The 20,576-nt window shown below is 37.8% G+C and overlaps 1 protein-coding gene across 4 annotated transcripts in view; it reads right to left on the bottom strand.

Annotated features, from left to right (window-relative positions):
• The window catches only part of LOC101043064 (NXPE family member 2), a 125,046-nt gene that overhangs the window by 18,710 nt on the left and 85,760 nt on the right, over positions 1 to 20,576 (bottom strand). For 3 of the 4 annotated variants that reach the window (XM_074400627.1, XM_074400628.1, XM_074400629.1), the window contains one exon: positions 11,464 to 11,569. The exons of the other annotated variant lie outside the window; for it this stretch is intronic. In XM_074400627.1, coding sequence (XP_074256728.1) covers positions 11,464 to 11,569 — 106 coding nt within the window. The remainder of the gene's footprint in view (positions 1 to 11,463; positions 11,570 to 20,576) is intronic. 4 annotated transcript variants of the gene reach the window in all.

The following is a 20,576-nucleotide window of genomic DNA, read 5'->3' as shown; positions in this document are numbered from 1 at the left end:
AAAAAACAAACAAGCCCATTCAAAAATGGGCGAAGGATATGAACAGATACTTTACAAAAGAAGACATACAGGAGGCCAACAAACATATGAAAAAATGCTCATCATCACTGGTCATTAGAGAAATGCAAATCAAAACCACATTGAGATACCATCTCACACCAGTTAGAATGGCGATCATTAAAAAATCGGGAAACAACAGATGCTGGAGAGGATGTGGAGAAATAGGAACACTTTTACACTGTTGGTGGGAATGTAAATTAATTCAACCATTGTGGAAGACAGTGTGGCGATTCCTCAAGGACCTAAAAATAGAAATCCCATTTGACCCAGCAATCCCATTACTGGGTATATATCCAAAGGATTATAAATCATTCTACTATAAGGACACGTGCACACTAATGTTCATTGCAGCACTGTTTACAATAGTAAAGACCTGGAACCAACCCAAATGCCCAACGATGATAGACTGGATAGGGAAAATGTGGTACATATACACCATGGAATATTACGCAGCCATCAAAAACGATGAGTTCACGTCCTTTGTAGGGACATGGATGAACCTGGAAACCATCATTCTCAGCAAACTGACACAAGAGCAGAAAATCAAACACCGCATATTCTCACTCATAGGCGGGTGTTGAACAATGAGAACACATGGACACAGGGAGGGGAGCACTACACACTGGGGTCCGTTGGGGGGAAATGGGGGAGGGGCGGGGGGTGGGGAGGTGGGAAGAGATAGCATGGGGAGAAATGACAGATACAGTTGAGGGGACGGAAGGCAGCAAACCACACTGCCATGTGTGTACCTATGCAACAATCTTGCAAGTTCTTCACATGTACCCCAAAACCTAAAATGCAATAAAAAATATAAAAAATAAAAAAAAGAAATAATGACTGAAATTTTTCCAAAATTAATAACAGATACCAACCCATAGATCCAGGAAGCTCAGAGGGCACCAAGCAGGAAAAATACCAATCTACATCTAGGCATGTCATATCAAATTTCAGAAAAATCAAAGACAAAGCATAAAATTATCATAGAAGCTTTACAGGAAAGAAAACTTTACCTATTGAAGAACAAGGATAAGATATTGATGTCCTCTTCTCCAAAACCTGTGAATATGTTAAGTTATATGGCAAAAGAGAACTAAGACTGAAGGTGTAAATTCTGCTTGCTAATTAGCTGACTTGAGATGGGGAAGATTATCTTAAATTATACAGGTGACTCCAATGTAATTATAAGAGTCTTTCAAAGTAGAAGACAGAGGCAGAAAAGGAAGAATCAAAGGGACAGCAGTGTGAAAAAGATTTAGCCCAGTGTTGCTCCACGTTGTTCTGAAGATGGAGAAGTCAAGGAAAACAGATTCTCTCCTAGAGCTTCCAGGAGAAAAAGCAGCCTTGCTAATACCTTGATTTTAGCCCAGTGAGATCCATTTTGGAATTCTGGCCTCCAGAAGTCTAACATAATAAATTTGCATTGTTAAGGCCACTAAATTTCTGGTAATTGGTTATAGCAGCAATGAAAAACTAATATAGTTATAATAGCTGTTTTTAAGACTTTGATAATTCCAGCATCTATGTTACCTCAGGGCTTTGCCTGATTTCTATTCTCTTCTTGCAAGTTGTGGTTTTCCTGGTTCTTCATTCTCTAAATAGCTTTAAATCATATCCTAGATATTTTAAATATCATGCTATGAGATTCTGAGTCTTCTTTAAACTCTAATGATAATTTTGACTTTATTTTTGAAACAAGCCTGTGATTCAGTCAGGTTAAGGCTGCAAGTTTCAGTACACCTTTTGTGGGTTTTGGTTACAGGTCTGTTCAGTTCTTAAATACTTCACTGTATAATTTGAATCTGTTTTATGTGTGTGGAATCCAGTGGTCCAGTCTGTTATTAAATTCCCAAAGCCTTTCGTGGGCTATTTAGAGTAAGATTGACACATGCTAAACTCAGAGTTGAGCCCAGGAGTTCATTAACCACTTGTGGGATAACTCTTTTAAGTTTCATCTTTTCCACAATCTCCCTAACACTTCCCCATTCTCTGAGGTGTCCATTATTGGTCCTCTAGCCAGAAATATGGGGCAGGAAGGTTTCCCATTTTGAAGGAAAACTCTAATATGCTTCCTTAGGTTACCTGTAGCACCTGGGACCAGGCGGGAATATTTTTAAAAGGCCCAACAAAGGCAAAGTGTGCACCATATGAAGTTCTAAACTCTTGAAGAAAATAGCGTTTGTATAAGATTCAGTGTATAATGAGGTCTTTAAACTTCACAGAAGTATAGTAAAGAGAAAAAACCTTTTTATTGAGATAATTGTAGATTCACATGCAATTGTCAAGAAATAGAGAAATTGGAAGGATCGAGATGACTGACTAGACACATGTATTGTGTGCCTCCTCCATGGAGAAGAGCCAGATTAGTAAGTAGATGGTCATATTCTGAAGAAACTAACTAGTAGAGAATGCTTGGATTCATCAGAAAAGAGACAGGAAGCATCGGAAGTAAGTAAGGAGAGGATTTAAAGCAGCTTGCCCAGCTAGGAACTGACTGAGAGTGAGAGAAAGGAAACAGTAAAAGAGAAATCCCCAAAGCTCTGAAATAGGCTTTAATGATCATGGCTACAGGAAAAACCATCACTTGGCCCTCATGTTTGACATATAGAGCTGCCTAAAGTTGACACAGAAACAGCGCTAAAGAAAGAGAACCCACACGGAATCCCACAGGCATCCAAGCCTGGAGCAGCCTCAGCTGGAAGCCATTCTGAGAGACTAGACACCGGTTATCTGTAGACATGGCTGTAGCTGCTACACGGTTCTAAGGAAGAAGCGGGAGAATGGGTGCACCCACACAGCCTTGGGAGGGTACTCACCACCCTGCAAAAGACTGCTGTGAGACTGAGACATAAGTAGACTGCACTCTCCACAGCTTCCCGCCCTTGTTACTTGCCCGAGACGGACCTCATCCTCTTGAGCCACAAACCCACAAGTGACACCATTTTGAGCATTTTGGTCACTTTGCAATGGTGGCCACAGCAGGCATTTTAGGCTCAGGCCAGAGATTGCAGCATTTGCTCTGGAAAGGCAGAAGGGCACCCACAGTCAGAACTGAGTGGTGAGTGCGGAGAGTTCCCTGGCAGTAGGCACTGAAATTAGTCTTTTTCCTGTCACAGGCCTGGAGCAAGAGGAGAGTTTCTGAAGCCAAGGTTTCTCCTGGGTGGTGAGGCTTGTAGCCAGGGACAGCTTTGCAACCTGGAACCAGTTCGTGTGTATCAATCCTGGTGTCCCAGCCTGCTCCTGTAGCCATTTGGGGGACAGTGCCCAATTAGCTCCAAAAAGTAGAAGGGAGGCAGACCCCACTTTACCTGGAGATCTAACCCTCAGCACTATCTGTCCCTAAGAGAGAGGGGAGCACAGTTCACCAGAGCCCGCCTTGGGTCAAAGAAAATGCAAGCATGGGACCAGCTGCTGAAGGTGGCATCACCAAAGCCCAGGGATGGATGTGGAGAGGGGGTCATCTCTCACCTCACCTTTCTTCTCAGTGTACTGAGAGTACAGTTAGCAGCAGCTCTTCTTATGAGGGCATGGGGAGCATGGGTTCAAAGAGACACCTTCTCCAGTGTCTCCACCACCACTGAAGGTAAGTGTGTGCTGGGAGAGGGCATGTTTCATACTTCTCAAATTGTCTCTGTCCCTGCCCCTAGCTGCCATCTCTTACTCTTAAATGTCACACTAGACTGCAGCGTGAATTACACCACCAAAGTCACATTGCTACAAAAAGCATTATCTGAGAAACACACTGCAACCTATCTGCAACCAAGGAACCCATTATGAATCTATGCACCCTGAAAGCATGAAGTAACAAAGCCAGTTATCATACACAATATGCATCATAGCAATACCTCCAAGAAAAAACTCAAGAATCCCATCCAAATGATAGCAAATTCAAAGAAAAGAAAAGAAGAAGAAGTGCCAGCTCTTTCAGAAGAGAAGGAACCAGTGTGAGAACTCTGGCAATACAAAAAACTAGAGTGTTTCATCACCTTCAAAGGTGATGCCACTCACTCCCAAGCAATGTATATTAACTAGAATGAAATATCTGAAATGACAGATACATAATTCAAAATGTGAATAGCACAGAAACTCAACAAGATTCAGGATAAATTTGAAATTCAACACAAAGGAGCAAGAGAAATGATCCAAGATTTGAAAGATGACATAGCAGGACTAAGAAAGAACCAAACAGGCCAGGCAGAGTGGCTCACGCCTGTAATCCCAGCACTTTGGGAGTCCGAGGTGGGTGGATCACGAGGTCAGGAGATTGAGACCATCCTAGCCAACATGGGAAAACCCTGTCTCTACTAAAAATACAAAAATTAGCTGGGGCTGGTTGCATGTGCCTGGGGGTGGTAGCATGTGCATGGCATAATCCCAGCTACTCGGGAGGCTGAGGCAGGAGAATCGCTTGAACCAGGGAGTTGGAGGTTGCAATAAGCTGAGATCATGCCATTGCACTCCAGACTGGTGACAGAGTCAGATTCTGTCTCAAACAAACAACAACAACAACAACAAAAAGAACTAAACGTAACTTCTAAAATTAAAAAATTTACTACAGGAATTTTAAAATATAGTTGGAAACTTTAACAATAGACTAGACCAAGCAGAAGAAGAAATTTTATAGATCAAATCAATTTTTTCAATCAACCACTCAGACAAAAATAAAAATAAAAAGAATTTTTAAAAATGAACAAAACCTTTGAGAAATGAGTGATCATGTAAAGTGATCAAATCTATGACACATTGCAATTTTTGAGAGAGAAGAGAAAGTAAGCAACTTGGAAAACTTATTTGAATACAGAAAAACATCCCTAATCTTGCTAGAGAGGTTGACATGCAGATGACAGAAATCCAGAGAACTTCCCTGAGATACTATCCAAAGCAAGCATCCCCAAGGTGCACAGTCATCAGACTATCCAAGGCCAACACAAAAGTAAAAATCTTAAAGACAGCTAGAGAAAAAGGTCATATTATCTATAAAGGGAAACCCATCAGACTAACAGCAGACTTCTCAGCAGAAATCTTACAAGCCAGAAGAAATTGAGGATCCATTTTGAGCACTATTAAAGAAAAGAAATGCTAGCCAAGAATTCCATATCTCACCAAACTAAGCTTTATAAATGAAGAAGAAATAAAATATTTTCCACACAAGTATTTGTTAAGGGAATTCATCACCACCAGACCAGCTCTACAAGAAAAGCATCTTTTTTAGGAGCTCTACACATGGAAATAAAAGAATGTTACTTATTACCACAAAAGCATACATAAGTGCATAACCCACAGATCCCATAAAGCAACTTCTCAGTTGGAACTACAATGCAACTAGCTAACAACGCTATGGCAGGAACAAAACCTTACATATCAATATTAAGTTTGAACATAAATGGCCTAAATGTTCCACTTAAAAGACACAGAGTGGCAAACTGGATTAAAAAACAAGACCCCTGGAATAAAGCCACACATCTATAACCAATTAATATTTAATATAGTCAACAAAAATAAATGATGGGAAAAGGATAATGTATTCAATAAATGGTGATGGGGAAACTGGTTAACCATATGTAGAAGAATAAACCTGGACCCCCACCTCTCACCGTATACAAAATATTAACTCAAAACAGGTTAAAGACTTAAATGTAAGACCTCAAACTATAAAAATCCTAGAAGAAAATCTGGGAAATATTCTTCTAGACATTGGCCTAGGCAAAGAATTTATAACTAAGTCCTCAGAAGCAAATGTAACAAAAACAAAAATTGACAACTGGGACCTAATTAAATTAAAGAGCTTCTGCACAACAAAAGAAACTATCATCAGAGCAAACAGACAAGCTACAGAATGGTAGAAGATATTTACAGTGTATTCAACAAAGGACTACTGTCAAAAATCTATAATCAGTTTAAACAAATCAACAGGAAAAACACAAACAACCTCAGTAAAAAGTGGGCAAATGACACTAACATATTTCTTAAAAGAAGATATACAGGTGGCCAACAAACATAAATGCTCAACATCACGAATCATCAAAGATACGTAAACCAAAACTCCAGTGAGATACCATCTTACACCAGTCAGAATGGCTACTATTAAAAATTTGAAAAAATAACAGATGTTAATAATGTTGCAGAGAAAAGGAATTGCTCATACACTGTTGATGGGACTGTAAATTAGTTCAGGCATTGTGAAAAGCTGTTTGAATATTTCTCAAAGAACTAAAAATATAATTGACATTCAACCCAGCAATCCCATTACTAGGTATATACCCAATGGAAAATAAATTACTCTACCAAAAAATCATTTGCGCTTGTATGTTTGTTGTAGTGCTATTCACAATAGTAAAGACATGGAATCAACCCAGTTGTGTATCAATGGTGGACTGAATAAAGAAAATGTGATACATATACACAATGGAATACTACACAGCCATAAGAAAGAAAATCGTGTCCTTTGCAGCAACATGGTTGCAGTTGGGGGCCATTATCCTAAGTGAATTAACACAGAAACAGAAAACCAAATACTGTATGTTCTCACTTATAAGTGAGAGCTAAACATTGGGTACATATGGACCCAAAGATGAGAACAATAAACACTGGGGATTCCAAAAATGGGGAGGGAGGGTGGTGAGGGCTGAAAAACTACCTATTGAATACTATGTTGACCACTGGGCAATGGGAGCATTAGAAGCCCAAAGCACAGCATCACGAAATATACTCATATAAGAGACCTGCAAATGTACCCCTTGAATCTAAAATTTTAAAAACATAAAAGTATTTAGAAAAAAATAAATTATAGAGAAATCTCATGTACCCTTTACTGAGTTTTTTTCAATGGTAACATCTTGCAAAACTAGTAAAATCAACCAGCCTACTGACACTGACAGAGTCAAGATACAGAACATTTCCTTTCCTTCATGTTGCTGTCTTACAACCATGCTTACTATTCCCTTACCCTCTCCTATTCCTTAATTAACCTCTGGCAACCACTTACCTGTTATTTATTTCTACGGTTTTGTCATGTCAAGAATATTATGTAGAATTATGCAACATATGAGCCATAAATATGAGCAAGGAAAAACAAAAAGTTTTGTGCTAGACCCTTAAAATTAGGCAAAGAAGGGGGAAAGTCTTTAAAATCATAGTAGCAGGGCCAGGATCAGCATTTAATGCTCAATTTCATGTGAGGCCCAGTTGTCTCATTATTTAATAACCTGTTTCTCTCTCTCTCTCTCTCTCTCTCTCTCTCTCTCTCTCTCTCTCTCACACACACACACACACACACACACACACACACACACACACTGGAATTGCCATAGACGAAATGCTTGCATCTCCCCAGAATTCGTGTTGTAACCTCATCTCCAATGCTGCTATAGATTGAATATTTGTGATTCCCCCAAATTTATATGTTACAACTTTCAATGTGATGGCATTAGGAGATGGGACTTCTGGGGAGGTGATCAGATCATGGGGATGGAGCCCTCATGAATGAAGTTAATGCCATTACCAGAGAGCTCCTTTGCCCATTCCACCATATGCGTACACATGAAGAAATAGCCATCTATGAACAAGGAAGCAGGCCCTCATTAGACACCAAATCCGTTGGTGCCTTGATCTTAGACTTTGCAGCTTCCAGAACTATAAACAGTAAATTTGTATTGTTTGTAATCCACTCAGTCAGTGGTTTTAGAACAGTATAAAGATCAGGGTTTTATACACATATATGCACACATTTCAAATACATATATTTCAAAAGATTTATATATATTAAGAGAGATACATTTTTTTCAGAAGACCCTAAGATATCTTGTTCTCCATGTTATATGTAACCAATTATCACCAATGACTACATAAACATCCTCTTCTCTGTCATTTTTTGTCCAACTGGATTCTTTTACTCATTTACAGAAGATCATGAAGAACTTGGTTCCCAGTCTTAATCACTAAACGTCTTGACATCCTCCAGATAGACTTCAATATCCATGGAAGCAGTTCCTCCTCCAATACCTACATCTCTGCTCCTGAAGCTTCGTGGCTTTAGAGACGTCTAAGACTAATCACTTAGTGATTCAACTTCCTGTCACACTGCCAAACATGTGTAACCACACCTTTTCTTTTCTACTTTCTACTTTCTTCTATTAGCCTTTTTCCATATGAATTAAAATGTATTCAAGTATCTCCCATATTATAAAAAGGAAATTTTTTGGAGCTTCTGATTCCCTCTTTAATTGCTAGCATAACCATCATGTGTTCCCCACCCCTATCAATTCAGTTCCTCAAGAGTCCTCTTCCATACTGTGTACACCTTCTCTGCTACCACTCACTCCTCAGACCAGTGCTTATTTGGTTTCTTGGGGTTATATCACTAGAAAATTTTTTTTTCTATATAGCTCATCTGAGGAAATGTCACAAACCACAATGACTTCAGCTGCCATTGTGTTCTGATGTTTCCTAAATCTATTTTTCTAAGCCAGATCTTTCGCAGCATCAGATCTATATATATTCAACATCTCCACTTGGTTGACCTAAAAGGACCTCAAACCTGGACTGTTCATATCTAAATCCATCGTTTATCTTCCAAAACTGTTTCTCCCACTCTGGTTAATACTTCAGTAAATGATATCACCAGTCATGCTGTTGTACAAACCTGGAATGTAACTACTGGTCAAACTTACCTCTTCATCTCCCGCAGTCAATCACTATTACTGTCAATTATAGCTCACTTCATTAACTTTTCTCCATCCTTATTGTTAGTAGCTTTCAGGCCACCATTACCTCTCACCCAGATCACTAAACAGTCTTTATTTTGTAATTCACCAGTTATTTATTAAGCTTCTACTATGTACCAGAGACCTGTTCTAGGAACTCATGATACCAATAAATACCTATAAATAGATATTCTAGGAACTTGTGATACCAATAAATACCTATAAAAATCCTCAACTCTATAAAGGTTACTATATACTAGGTCAAGATAGACAATAATCAATGAACATAACAAATGAGTAAATTATATGGTATTTTAGAAAGTGAAAAGTGCTAGTGCAAAAAAAAAAATTCAAACAAGAAATAATTGTATGGTAAATTCAGTCCTAGAGGAAAATGACTGGTTGTTGAAGGAAGAGGGATGTTCAGGACAAACCAGAAAGTTCAAGCATCGCATGAACAGTGTGAGTAAGTGACAATAAGAGGATTTATTTAAAAACTCAAAAACTCTTATATGATCAAGTTGTCTATGATTAAAGAGAAATTATAATGATCTTTCTAGAGATCAGGTTTGATGTAAAAAAACTCATGCTAAAGAATAGAATTTTTTAGAACAATGAAATTTTCTAAAGGGATTGATTTACTCTTAATAAACTATAAGAGATTTAAATTTTTAAATTTTAACCCAAAGTTCAACTTTTATTGTATCTCATGGGTTTTGGGTTTTCTCTCCCCTTTTAAAAGGCATGAAATAGTGACACTACCCTTCAATTCATTTTCAGTTCAAAAAAGGTTTTTGTTTTTTTTTTCTTCCTTGGGTTCTGTTTTTTGTGGCCTGATGCTAACAATATTTTCTTAAAGGTCTAAAGGAAACATCTTCTTCCAACATAATATTCTGTATACTGCAAAAGTTCTTTTCTTTTGCCTTTTGGTAGCTGGACTAATGGATTTTAAGTTTTATCAAAATAATTACTATGTCATTATTATTAAATTTGGTTTGCTCAGGAAAAACTGAGATTTAAAAAAAAATTTTTTAGTTAATGTTGTTACATCCTTGTATCTTCCTGCATGTACTTTTAAAGTCCTTGTGACATTGATATACATGGCTTTGACTTCTGGGTCTGAAAAGAACACCAAGTCCTGCTAAACTTAAAACACTGACAGCAATTAATGCCTCATCTTCAGACCTAGTAGAAGATACCAATCAAAATTAACTGCATTTCTGAGATGCAGGGCCAGAAATTAAAGTTATTCAACTCCTCAAGGCCCAGGGACTATCTTGAAAGATGTGGGCATGTGAGATTATAAGGGCCAATTTTGAAAGATAAAATTTCAGTTTCTCTATAAATTAATCATTAATGTCAAAGGCACACTGATGCAAGACCAGCATGTGGGCCCCTATGTGAAATTAACAAGGCTCAAACTGAGATTTCAGTAGTTCTGGAGTATGGCTCAGGAATCTGCATTTTACCCACAGCTATAATTACAGGTATTCTATGCAGAAGGCTCCTAGACCTCTCTTTGTGAAACACTAATACTGATAGTGGATAGGACCTGCACATATAAATTAAAAGTTACCAGCATAGAGGAGAAGAGGATCAGAGGAAGAAATCTAGAGAACATATACTTATAGAGCAGGCTCTGAAGGGTTTCTTTTTTTTTAACCAGTTCATACTATTGGCTGAATGCCTCAGACTGTGGTGCTTCCTGTTTGAAGCTTGGAGATAAGGCCGCATTAGACAAAGGTTAGAGAGACACTTTTATTTTTATTTATTTATTTATTTATTTATTTATTTATTTATTTTGAGATGAAGTTTCACTCTGTCACCCAGGCTGGAGTGCGGTGGCGTAATCTCAGCTCACTGCAACCTCCACCTCCTAGGTTCAAGCAATTCTCCTGTCTCAGCCTCCCAAGAGGCTGGGAATAGAGGCATGTGCCACAACAACTGGTTACTTTTTGCTATTTTTAGTAGAGATGGGGCTTTACCACATTGGCCAGACTTGTCTTGAACTCCTGACCTAAGGTGATATGCCTACCTTGGCCTCCCAAAGTGTTGGGATTACAAGCGTGAGCCACCACGCCTGACCAGAGAGACACTCCTAAAGGTATTTGGGTTCAAATGTAAAAGGGACTGGAATAACTAAACAAAGGAGTTTGTTCTTTATACTGTCATTAGTGAAAATGTTTGATCAGGACCAGAAGATGATAAAAGCAGAGTTTTTGAAAGATTATCTTTGTACTAAATGATTTAGAAGAAAAGAAACTGGAAGCAAGGTGAGTTAAGAAAAACTTTCATAGGGAAGAGCCAAAATACACTATACTAAACTACTTAAAGAATAAGAAAACCCATGTGAAGAAACATAAGACTGAAACAAAGACATAATTAGTTTGAAGTCTCAGAAGCCAAGGGAAGAGGAGAGAATTTTGAGGCTGTATGGTTTCAGTGCCTAGTAGTACAGATATGGCACAAATCCATCTGCCATTTAAAAAAAAAAAACTATAATAATGTATACGTTGCCATTTTAAAAAGCAATAATAATATACACATTGCCAAAGGGATTTATGCTGAACAGAGAACCCCCCTCACCACATTCTCCTGCTAAAATGATATGCTTTTAACATTTAATTCTTGCCATGATAAAGGGGATCATTCAAATGAAGTCACTATGACCTTCTGTGAAACTCTTTAAAAGGGAACTTCCTACCTTTGTGTGGTCTTTTGAAGCCAAGTAAATAACCCAGAAAATTAATATAAATATCAACATCAGCAGTAATTTTCGAGCTGTGGCATTTGGAAACAAAGTGAGAATCCTATAAAAGAGGACAGGAGAAATAATCATATTAAATCAAATAAACACAACATGGCTCTGTACACTTTGGTTCCTCTTCAGTAATTTCCAGAACAAGGTGATGTTATCGTGGGTTTTCCAAAAGTTCCTTTATAAGTTCTATTGTCATTCAGAAACAAAGTGTTTCCCTGAGGCAGAGAACAAAACTCTAAGGACTCCTGGTTTCTGACGCTCAGGTTAATTCTTTGGATTTGGAATCACATCACATACTGGAACTTGTTTTCTCGTCGAGATCTCAGCATGAACAACAAGGTTTTAGATTGTTTACCAGAAAAAACAGTCCCCACCCCTGACCCTGCTGTGTCCTCTCTTCTAGTGAGTCCTCGTTTCTAAATCTCTCTGAGATATATATACACACACACAAACACACACACACACACACACACGTGTTGTCTGGTGCCCTCTGTCCCTGGTCTTATCTGCCTCCAAGAACTTCATTATAAACCTCCCGTTTACTTTTTCAGGCAGCTTGTTGCCACCTCGGGTTATCTCCTCAAGCCAAAGCAGTTGATAAACACTGCCAAAAAGGAGGAAAAGTTATAGGCTTTTAAAAAGCTCAGTGTTGAGTGTTTACAATTTTAGTGTTAGTTTTTTAAACCCATGATCCCAAAAGTATGTGGCAACGAGCTAAATTACAGCAATCTTTACCAAATGTTTTTGACCAGGACCAACGGTAAAAAATAAACAAACCAACCAACCTTCCCCCTCCCCACAAAAATACCATGCCAAACCCCAGTACAGGACACATGAATGCATACACACACAAATACACACACACCCATACACACCCAAAAAGTCTCATAAAACTTATCTACACTGCATGCAATGCACTATGATTTTTTTCTAGTTACTCCTTTATTCCATTCAATTATATTCCATTGTAAAAGTATTTTATGCCCCCCCAAAACAATTTTACTATCCTTTAAAGGGTTGCCTCATATGGTTTAAAAAACACCAAATAGTCTATAGTTGTCCCCTCCCTTCCCTGTCGTTAGCTTGCCATTAAGAGTTGGAAAGTATCACACCTATAGTTGAATATTTTCTCCATCATATTCTCATGTTCTCTCACAGGAATTACGGTTGTCCAGAGACTCTCCTTGATTAAAGCAGTCTTTGCATTTATTTTAGGTTTGGAGTTTCCCTATGAGCTTCATTGATCAAAAGCTGAAATGCTATTTGTGGCCACAGTGTGCCACCTGGAATCATAAACCTCCCTTTTGATGATCTGTTCCTGCCCACCCCACACTACAGAGCCAGAAGAAAAAAGCCACGAGGAAGCTCTGAAGTTTGTTTTCAGAGACTGGACATCTAATTGCAGCCCTGGGTCACCTTCGGTTGAGGCTTTACATATTTTTAGACAGAGTGCACGTCCCTTGCTCATGCCTTTGTATGGATTAGTCACCTCCACGGTAGCAAGAAAAGTAACAGAAGTCAGAAAGAAGAAAAACAGAAGCCCTGAGTCCACAGTTCCTGAAGGCCTGAGAATTGATTCAGCTGGGTCCTCCCAATTTTTGGAGTGCTTTCTTTGTAAACTTTCTCTTGCTGTAAACCATTTCTTTGTTTTGTTTTGTTTTTTTGTTTTTACATCAGAGGCCTTGCCTGGGAGCAGTCGGCATTAGGTAGCAAGCCAGTCAGCACGAAATAGGTAGTTTTAGGGGAGTAGGTAGTACTGAGATTCACATTCTTTCAGGTCTGGGAGGGTGGTGCTGGGTGTCTGCCAGTGTTAGAATACACAGGGGCTTCCTGGGAATGGAGGCCCTTTAGTGCTGGATACATAGGTAGTTTGGGGGTGCCTCAAGTGGAGGCCTGTGCTAGGTAGTATTTTGGCCACTCCAGCGGGGGGCCGGCTGGCCTGGGGTTCGGATGTCTGTTGGGGTCCTCAGAGGCAGAGGGAATCCAAGACGACCCAGTCTCTGTGGCCACTCAGTACAGAAAAGTTGGGAGCTGGTGTGGGTGATGGGGACGGGTAGAGTGCAGGTTGGGGACTGGGTTTTCTGTTTTGTTTTGTTTTTTACATTTTCTTTTATTTTTTCCATTTTTGTAAATAAAACCAGTGAGTCTCTTAAGCATCAAGCTGTCCAACAATGATGATTTAAACTAAATCTCAGGCCATAAGACGAACAGCCACAGGTCTAAATCCCACTGCAACTTGAATATGTAACAAGGTAAGAGAGAATCCAAAAGAGCAAATTCTGTGGATATGAGTATCTTGATGCTACAGATATTAAGTGTTCACAGCACAATTACCAGCCAGGTGGTCTGCTACCACCATATTACATGGGCCATGCTCAGTATGCATTGCTCTGCATGAGCATATACAGATACAGATAGATGATAGCTATCTGTATATACACACACATATCTGTGAAGTATACACATGTATATATACATATTTATATGTATATACACAAACAAATGCTATATATATACACATAGCATTTGTTTGTTTGATCTAAGCCAGCACCTCTAGCTACCATGTATCCCTCCATGTCCATTTAACAGCGTGGATAATATCAGAACTGTAATCACAGCGTATTGGAGATTGGCACAGAGATTCAGTAGATAATTTTTAAAGAAATTGATTGAAAGAAAACAGATGTAGATCCTATCAATTCTTCCCCTCTCCTTATAAGACATGTTCTTCTCCTCTGCCTTGTGCTTCAGTGTTATGGCAGTTATAATAGGGCATCCAGAATTGTTTTTTTCCAACTTTCTTGAGGTAGAGTTCACAAATAAAAAGTGTATATATTTAAAGCATATAAAGTGATGTTTTGATATATGTAGACATGTGAAGTGATTACAATCAAACTAATTAACATATCCATCACCTCACAGTTATTTGCGTGGTGAAAACACTTAAGATCTCTTTGCAATTTTCAAGTATGCAATAAAGTATTATTAACCATAGATACAATGCTGTACAATAGATCTCTAGAACTTACTCATCCTGTGTAAATTAAACTTTGACTCTTCTGACCAGCACCCCCTATTTGCCCCTCTCCCTGACCAGCCCCCAGCAACCACCATTCTACTCTATTTGTACGAATTTGACATTTTTAGATTTCACATGTAAATGAGATAATGCAGTATTTACCTTTCCATGTTCTGTGTTTGGCTCATTTCACCCAGCATAATGTCCACCAGGTTCACCTGTGTTGTTGCAAATAACAAGATTTCCTTCTTTTCTAAGGCTGAATAACACCCAACTGTATATGTTGTATCTATGACACAATTTCTTTTTCTGTTCATCTGTTGATGCACAGTTACATTGTTTTCATGTCATGGCTACTGTGAATATTGCCGCAATTAACATGGGAGTGCAGAGACCTTCTTAAATACTGACTTCATTGCCTTCAGATATATATCCATTAATACAATTGCTGGATCATACAGTATTTCCATTTTAAATTTTTTGAGGACTCTCCATACTGTTATCCAAAATGGCTGTACTAATTTACATTCCCACCAACAGTGTACAAGTATTCTCTTTTCTCCCCCTCCTCACCATCACTTACATTTGTCTTTTTGATAATAACCATACTAACAGGTATCAGGTAATCTCTCACTGCAGTTTTAATTTGCATTTCCCTGATGATTAGTGAGGTTGGACATTTTTTTCATATACCTCTTGGCCATTAGAATGTCTTTTTTTGAGAGATATCTATTCAGCTTCTTTTGCCATTTTCCAATTGAGAGATATCTATTCAGTTTCTTTTCCCATTTTCTAATTGGATTGTTTTCTTACTATTTGTTTGATTTCCTTATATATGTTAAATATTAATCTTTTATCAGGTGTGTGGTTTGCAGATGTTTTTTCTTATTATTTGAGTTCCTTATATAGTTTAAATAGTAATCTTATCAGATACATGGTTTGCAAATGTTTTTTTCCATTTCATAGGTTGTCTCTTCATTCTGTTGTCTCGTTTGTAGTGCAGAAGGTTTTAAGTTTGATGTAATCCCATTTTATCTATTTTTTGTTTTATTGCCTGTGCTTTTGGGGTCATATTAAAAAAAAAAAACTCAGTTATCATACCAACATCAAGATTTTTCCGTGAGTTTTCTTCTAGCAGTTTTACAGCTTCAGGTTCTATGTTTAAGTCTTTAATCCATTTTCAGTTGGACTTTTAAATTTATATATATATATATACACACACACACACACACATATATATATACTTTAAGTTCTGGTGTACATGTGCAGAACAGGCACATTTGTTACATAGGTATACACGTGCCTTGGTGGTTTGCTGCATCCACCCCCCCATCATCTACATTAGGTATTTCTCCTAATTTTAACCCTCCCCAATCCCTCCACCCCCTGCTATCCCTTGCCTAGCTCCCCCATCCCCCAATAGACCCCAGTGTGTGATATTCCCCTTCCTGTGTCCATGTGTTCTCATTGTTCATTACCCACTTATGAGTGAGAACATGCAGTGTTTGGTTTTCTGTTCTTGTGCAAGTTTGCTGAGAATGCTGGGTTCCATATTCATCCATGTTCCTGCAAAGGACATCATCTCATCCTTTTTTATGGCTGCGTAGTATTCTATGGTGTACATGTGCCACATTTTCTTAATCCAGGCTATCTTTGATGGGCATTTGGGTTGGTTCTAAGTCTTTGCTATTGTGAACAGTACCACAATAAACATACGTGTGCATGTGTCTTTATAACAGAATGTTTTATAATCTTTTGGGTATATACCCAATATGCCCAATAACAAGACTGCTGGGTCAAATGGTATTTCTATTTCTAGATCCTTGAAGAATAGCCACACTGTCTTCCACTATGGTTGAACTAATGTACACTCCCATCGATGGTGTAAAAGTGTTCCTATTTCTCTACATCCTCTCCAGCATCTGCTGTCTCCAGATTTTTTAGTTATTGCAATTCTAACTGTTATGAGATGGTATCTCAATGTGGTTTTTATCTGCATTTTTCTAATGACCAGTGATGATGAGCATGTTTTCATATGTTTGTTGGTCTCATAAATTTCTTCTTTTGAGAAGTGTCTGTTCATATCCTAACAGTTTTTTGTTGGAGTCTTTAGAGTTTTCTATATATAAGACCCTGTCACTGGCAAACAGAAACCATTTTACCCTTTCATTTATGATTTGGGTGCCTTTTATTTCTTTTTCTTGCCTAACCATTCTTGCTAGGACTTCCAGTACTATGTTGAATGCAATGGGAAGAGTGGGTGTCCTCTTATTCCTCATCTTAAAGGAAAAGCCTTTAGATTTTCACCATTGAGTATGATGTTAGTTATGGTTTGTCATACATAGCCTTTATTATGTTGGAGTAAATCCCTCTATATTCAATTTTTTTAGAGATTTTTTTTTATCATGAAAGGACATTAAATATTGTCAAATGCTTTTTCTTTATCTATTGAGATGATTATATAATTTTTGTCCTGCAGTCTGTTAATGTGATGGATTACATGTTTAGATTTGTGTATGTTGAACCATCCTTGCATCCTAGGGATAAATCTCACTTGATTATGGTGAATCATTCTTTCAATGTGCTATTGAATTCAGTTTGCTCATATTTTGTTGTGGATTTTTGCATCTAGGTTCATTAGGGATGATGTTCTATAACTATATTTTCTCCTAGTGTCCTTGTCTGGCTTTGATATCAGGGCAATGATGGTCATCTAAAATGAATTTGAAAGTATTCCCTTTACTTCAATTGTTTGTAAGAGTTTGGGAAGAGTTGGTATTATTTCTTCTTTAAGGTTTGGTAGAATTCACAAGAGAAGCCATCAGGTCCTGGCTTTTTTTTGTTGGGCAGTTTTGTTCATTGTTTTCTAGGCTTGTAGTTACTTTGTGCCGTTCTTTTTCTCTTGTTGCCTTCTTTTGTAATTTGATTTGTGTGTGTGTGTGTATGGTGGTATGTTTTGATTCCTCTTTATCTTTCCTGTTATCTACTACAAGTCTTTTATTTGCGGTGACCATGAGTTCTGCATAAAACATCCTATGGCTCTAAAATCCATTTTAATGTGATAACAACTTTGACTGTGTACAATAGGATTCTCTCCTAATGTGGAAACTAGTCTTTGTGTAGCTAAGTGAAATCATTCAGCTCCAAAAACACTTGATGATAAATATGTGTCTGAGCCATATCACAATTACTGAAGCACATTTTTCCTTTTGTGTTATTTTTATTTAATGATTTTTTAGGGAAAATTAAGGTCATTTGGTTTGAAAATAATTTTGAACATTTTTGTTAGTCTAAACTTCAGCATATCATTGTAGGAAATGCAACATATGCATGAATATTTAAAATCAAAGACTCTCAAGGCATTTTAATTCCTTAGCAGGTTTTGTTTACTTGCTTGTTTGTTTGCTTTTGAGCAATGTCCACCAGCCCCTGGAGGCCCTTTCTCTGCCTTTGAAATTTTTAATCTCATCATTATCTCTGAGATGATTTCTAGTCTTAATACTGCACTTGGGAAGATAAGCTAATAAATGGCATTGTCAGGGTGAGATTTAATAGAATTCTGGTTTGGGGCTAGTTTATAGAAGGGATATGTATCCTGAAAGATTTAGAAATTCATAAAGAATTCCCTCATGAGAAATTTGAGGGAGGCTATCTGGGGAGATATGTGGCTTCCTATCATTTTGGGAACCTGGATTTATGGATGAGGCAATGTTCAAACCTATGTTTGTGTTTCTGAGGGCTATGGGTGTGGATATATGTGTGTGGGTGTGTGCAGGGGTGTGTTTTATGTCTATTTGCTATAGAGAGAAGTGTGTGTATTATGAATGAAGGGTAATGTTTGTTTTTCCTTTAGTAATTCTGTCCATTATAACTGAAATAAAAATTCAGTTCGAATATTGTAAATACAAGGAAAAGACCAAACCCTAAGAGAGCATTCCAAGACAATCTGATACTCTAGCTTATAAAAGCTTATCACACGCATACACTAGCAATTTGAGAACCCTAAGACCTCTTTAGAAATTATTTTATAAAATAATTTCTAAATGTCATGAATAATATTTCAGATCAATTTCTGATTGATTTCTAATTATAATTTCATGAATAATATTTCAGATCAAAAAACCAAAGTTCTAAGTGCTTATATGGTTTAAGGTCATATATCCTATTAAACAACAGATTTAAGATAGAACAGGTCTCTTGACTATCAGTCCAGTTCATTCGTTATGCCATTTTACCATTTCTGAAAAAAAAAAAGAGAATTATCTTTTGTTTGAAGGTCCATCTATAATATTTTAAGACATACTCATGTGAAGATACCCATTTTATACTTTGATAGTAATAATCGAATTGAATTACCTTTAGGGGAAAAATTCTTTCACTCCCTAAATTAGGGGTAATTATGGATCCGTGGGACTTTTACTTTTAAAAAGACCCTGGCACTGGCCTCAGGCTAGCAAGGAATATTGTAAAAATGAAAATGCCGCTGTGTGTCCAGGAAGATGATGGTTTAAAGAGGAATGAATCTGCTATAGGGTAGCTAAAGTAGATAGCTTTCAAAAAAGCAAGATGGAGAAAAATGTAAGAGCCTTAGAGAGAGAAGGAGAGGGTCAGAGGAAAGGATGGCAAGGCTGTCTGAAAACACAGAGTCATCAGAAGTCTGGGAAAATGTGCACTAGGGCTAAATGAACCTGAAAACTGGAAGGATTTTTATAACATGCAGCATACTGTGGAAGTAAGGGCACTGGGATCGGAAACCTGAAGATTCAACTTCTAACCCTGTCCCCTACCTTGGTCTCCTCACTTGTAAAACAAGAGTGATAATAACTGCACATAGCTTTGTCATGGAGACAATGGTTTTAGTGCAAGCAAAGGTCCTAGTGCATTGTAGGTGGTCAATAAATGGCATCTTTAATTAGCTTCAAGTAGTTACAGTAATGTGATAGGAAGGGACAGTTCCAAGGGGAAACTTTTAACCTTAGCCCTTCTCCAAGTCCCTGGATTCTGACCTTGACTTTATCTGTAGACGTTTGCCACCTACACACTGTCTTTCTAACTAACTCCAGATTACAAATTCTTTAACCTGCTGAACTGTCTTCCACCTACACTGACTCTTAGCAATCTGTTCTAGTTCTTGTTGTCCTGTCCTGCTAATATTTGATGTTAACCTCGTGGGCTTCAGAGAAGTTGTTGAAATGTTTTAAAAGGCACATATCTCTTTACATGCTTTGAGAACCTCAGGCTTTTCAAACTTGTTCCTTTTTAGAACTGATATATTAAGGACTGGCATATGGATGGTTTTCATGAAGTATGACTGAAAATGGGATTAAACCAGGTTGTGCTATGTTCACAGAATTTTAAAACTTTGGACAAGTTCAGAACATACATCATTGTTAATAGATCATCAAGATGTGATAGGCTTATAACCATGACATTCTAATTAGAGAGACCGTGGGAGAGAAATTAGCATTTCAAATGACTTAAAACTGGATGAGAGAATATTTTAGAGACTATAAAACATTTTTTGAATTTATCTTAAATAGATATTACTTTCTGTATTTTGCTAAGATAATGGCATTATCATAAAGAAAATGGGAAAGATGTGGCAAGGCTACTTTATGTATCTATAATGAAACCCTAATAGATGTTTTGCTTGATAAATGGGAATATAACATAACAGTGATGCTGTGTACAGATGCTCCCCAGCTTACATGGGGTTATGTTCCATTAAACCCATCATAAGTTGAAAATATCATAAGTTGAAAATGCATTTAATACATCTAACCTACCAAACATCACAGCTTAGCCTCGCCCACTTTAAATGTGCTCTGAGCAGAAAATCAAACACTGCATTTTCTCACTCATAGGCAGGTGTTGAACAATGAGAACACCTGGACACAGGGAGGGGAGCACTACACACTGGGGTCCGTTGTGGGGAAATGGGAGAGAGGGGGTGGGGAAGTGGGAAGAGATAGCATGAGGAGAAATGACAGATACAGGTGAGGGGAAGGAAGGCAGCAAACCAAACTGCCATGTGTGT

Source organism: Saimiri boliviensis, chromosome 6 (assembly GCF_048565385.1).
Source record: "Saimiri boliviensis isolate mSaiBol1 chromosome 6, mSaiBol1.pri, whole genome shotgun sequence".
Lineage (NCBI taxonomy): Eukaryota > Metazoa > Chordata > Mammalia > Primates > Cebidae > Saimiri > Saimiri boliviensis.
Note: the sequence above shows the minus strand (reverse complement) of the source record. Positions and strands in the feature narration are given on the sequence as shown.